The 3269-nt window shown below is 44.8% G+C and overlaps 1 protein-coding gene across 1 annotated transcript in view; it reads right to left on the bottom strand.

Annotated features, from left to right (window-relative positions):
* The window catches only part of LOC148082655 (tripartite motif-containing protein 16-like), a 2711-nt gene extending 932 nt beyond the window's left edge, over positions 1-1779 (bottom strand). Inside the window, exon 1 of the mRNA XM_087789886.1 lies at positions 192-1779. Coding sequence (XP_087646012.1) covers positions 192-1779 — 1588 coding nt within the window. The remainder of the gene's footprint in view (positions 1-191) is intronic.
* Positions 1780-3269: the final 1490 nt, after the last annotated feature.

The raw sequence follows: 3269 nt of genomic DNA, 5'->3' as shown, positions 1-3269 counted from the left end.
ACTTATTTCAAGTAGTTAAAACAATTCTTGTCATAATCAGTAATCCTTGACTATAAAGTAGAATGAATAACGACTGTGGCTTCACTGGAATGCAGCACGAACAACAAATAGTTCTCAGCTCAGAGACTTTAAAGCTTCATGTGGTGATGTCACATCTGCAGAAACACAATTCTTCAGCTTCACAAACTCACACTCGGAACGAACTCGGACTCCAGCATATAGAGGCTGGGTGAACTTGGTCTGGACTCTGTGGAGGAGGGTCAAGTTCTCCGAGACGCTGTAGAAGGACAGAAGACCTGCAGAGTGATCCAGGTACACGCCCACTGTGGAGCCACAGGCACTGGAAACTCTAGATGTGATGCCGTTGTGCATGAATAAACAACCAGAGTCACCGTAGTATAAACCCCAAGATTTGTCATTTTGTCCAAATTCGCTTTGCATTCCTGATCGGCTGATGTTCTTGTATGAAACTGCTACTATGAGAGCTCCTGTCCTCTTCACCTCCCAGTAACAACGTCCAGTCAGAGACTCTTTGCTAAAGACCTGATATTGGAAGAATCGGTCAGGATGATGAGGAGGAGACTGATCTTCTCTCATGTTTGTCACTTTCCTGTTTCCTTCAGACAACATCAAGTGTCGGTCTGCAGTGTCTGGATTCAGAGTGATGTCCTGGGAGCATGTGAGGAACTGCTCTCTGGTCTCCGTCTCTGGATGGATCATCAGTGAGATGTTGGTGCATGTGTCCCTCAGAAGGTCCTGGAGTCTGTCTCTGCAGGAAGACACGGCTGCTGTCACTTCCTCAAAGCAGCGGTGAGTTTTGTCGTTGGTCGTGTAGGACGGCGTGTCTTCACTGACCTCTGACAGTGAGGACAAGTTCTGGAGGAAGACGGTGTGACTGTCTGTGTTTAACAGCTGCTGCAGCTCAGCATCTTTCTTCTTCAGCTCAGAGATCTCCTGCTCCAGCGGCTTCTGAAGTCCTCGGACTCGAGCAGCTTCAGTCTGCTGCTGAGATCTGATCAGCTGCTCCACATCAGACATTCTTCTCTGGAGGATCTGGATCAGCTGCTGGAGGGTCTCCTGACTGGTCTTCACTGCTTCATCAGCAGAGGCACTGAAGATCTTCTCCTCCTGCTGGAGCTTCTTCACGTCTTCCTCTCTCTTCTGGATCCTCTGCTGGATACTTCCTCGACTCTGGACCACGTCTTTCTCGCGCTCCCTCCTCTCTGCTGCGGCCGAGACGATGTCATGATGCTTGTGTTGGTCCAGAGCACAGAGGTGACAGATGAGCTGCTGATCCATGCGACAGAACATCTTCTTCTCCTCGTCGTGTTGAGGGCAGATGATCTCCTGGAGCTGCTTGGACGGGTGGACGAGCTTGTGTCTCCTGTAGACCGGGGCTTCTAAATGAGTCTGGAGATGTTCCTCACAGTAGGAGACCAGGCACATCAGACAGGACTTTTGGGCTTTAAGCTTATTCCCAGTGCAGACATCACAGGAGACATCTTCAGGTCCAGCATAGCAGATCTCATCAGCTGCTCCTGTCTTCTTCAGCTCCTCCACTAACTCTGCTAACACGGTTTTCTTCCGCAGGAGAGGTCTCTCGCTGAAGATCTGTCTGCACTGAGGACACTCATGGATGTTCTTGTCATGCCAGTAATCTTCAACACAGATCTTACAGTAAGTGTGTCCACAAGGAAGAGAGACGGGATCCTTCAGTAGATCCAGACAGATGGAACAAGAGGAAGATTCTCTGGACGGATCAACTCCGGTCTTCTCCATGTCTCTGCCGACTGAAACCCTTCCTTCTCAGGTGAACTCTTTTTAAAGTCTCCGTCACATGATGCTGCCACGATCTGGACCAACCTGCCGACTCACATACTTCCAACCGTCCTTGAAACCACGTGATGGTTCTTGACAATGACCTCGACACACCTTGATTCTCTCTCACAATAAACTCTAGTCATGGCGCCACGCCTCATTTTTGTGTTTCATTGTCCGCCATTGTTTCTTGTTCTTGTGCTGCAATTGTATCCTTTAAAGGGTCTTGTTTGATTGTGTGTTTGGACAGGTGTCTTTCATAAAGGTAACAGGTTCAAACAGCTGCAGGTATTACAGGTAATGAGAGGAGAAAGGGAGGCGTCTTGAAGAAAAATAAAATATCTCTGACAGCTTGCGCAAATGTGTTATTTAAAAATCAAACAATGTTATTGTAATTTTTTTTTATAATCCATCTCTCACGGTTGAAAAAATGACAGACCTCTACTTGCTTTGTAAGTGTGAAGACCTGCAAAATGGGCAGTTTAACAAATACATGTTTTCCCAAGACACATACATAAATAGACACATGCACAAATAAACACATAAGTACACAAATGCACACAGACACACACAAATACACATGCAAACATACAAACAGACATACATGCAAAAACACACACACACACACATTTTAAACAGATCCACATTCACGTCTACACAGGTTTTAATACACACACACGCAAAGATACATGCTCAGACATTTTTAAAACAGTCTCATACATGTACACACACATATGTACACACACATTTATGTACACAAACACGTCACACAAACATGTACATGTACACAGAGACAAAACATATGAACACACACAATCACACATCATACAGACATGTACATACAAACTTACACACACACAATTACACTCACACACATATAGACATGTGCACACAATCATCACTGTTGATGAATCTTGTGGGTGTGTTTGCGTGCTTGTGTGTGTTGGTGTGAGTGTGCATGTGTTTGTGTGTTTATAGGTGTGTGTGTGTGTTTGCACGTTGTGTAGATGTTGGTGTATTATTGTTCCACACATCTGTGACTGGATCAGCTGAGCCGGGTCACTGTGCATGAAGGCAGAGAAAATAAGGCGTGTGTTTCTAAACCTGCGTCTGAAGAGATCTTTGTTACCTGAGGACTGAAATAATGACTCATTTACAACACGACTGTGTGTTGTGCTTGATTAATTAATTGTCCACAGCATCAGGAGAAGAGAAGATTATCAAGTCATTTTCACACAAGAGAAATAACTTTGAGTTGAGCTGAGTTCATTTGATTGTTAAGTGGCTCTTAATAATATCTTTCTGTATCCAAGCTTATCAGATCTAAAGGGAGTCGCCAGCTTTACCGTCTTCTCTGTCATTATCTTTAAAGTTATTGTGGATCTATTTCTGGATCATTTTGTCTGAGAGGAAGCGTAGAACCTCTATTTCCAGGAGAATTAATGGCATGT

The sequence above is a fragment of the Callionymus lyra genome, chromosome 4 (genome assembly GCF_982586985.1).
Source record: "Callionymus lyra chromosome 4, fCalLyr1.hap1.1, whole genome shotgun sequence".
Taxonomy (NCBI): domain Eukaryota; kingdom Metazoa; phylum Chordata; class Actinopteri; order Syngnathiformes; family Callionymidae; genus Callionymus; species Callionymus lyra.
This window is presented reverse-complemented; position numbering and strand designations above follow the sequence as displayed.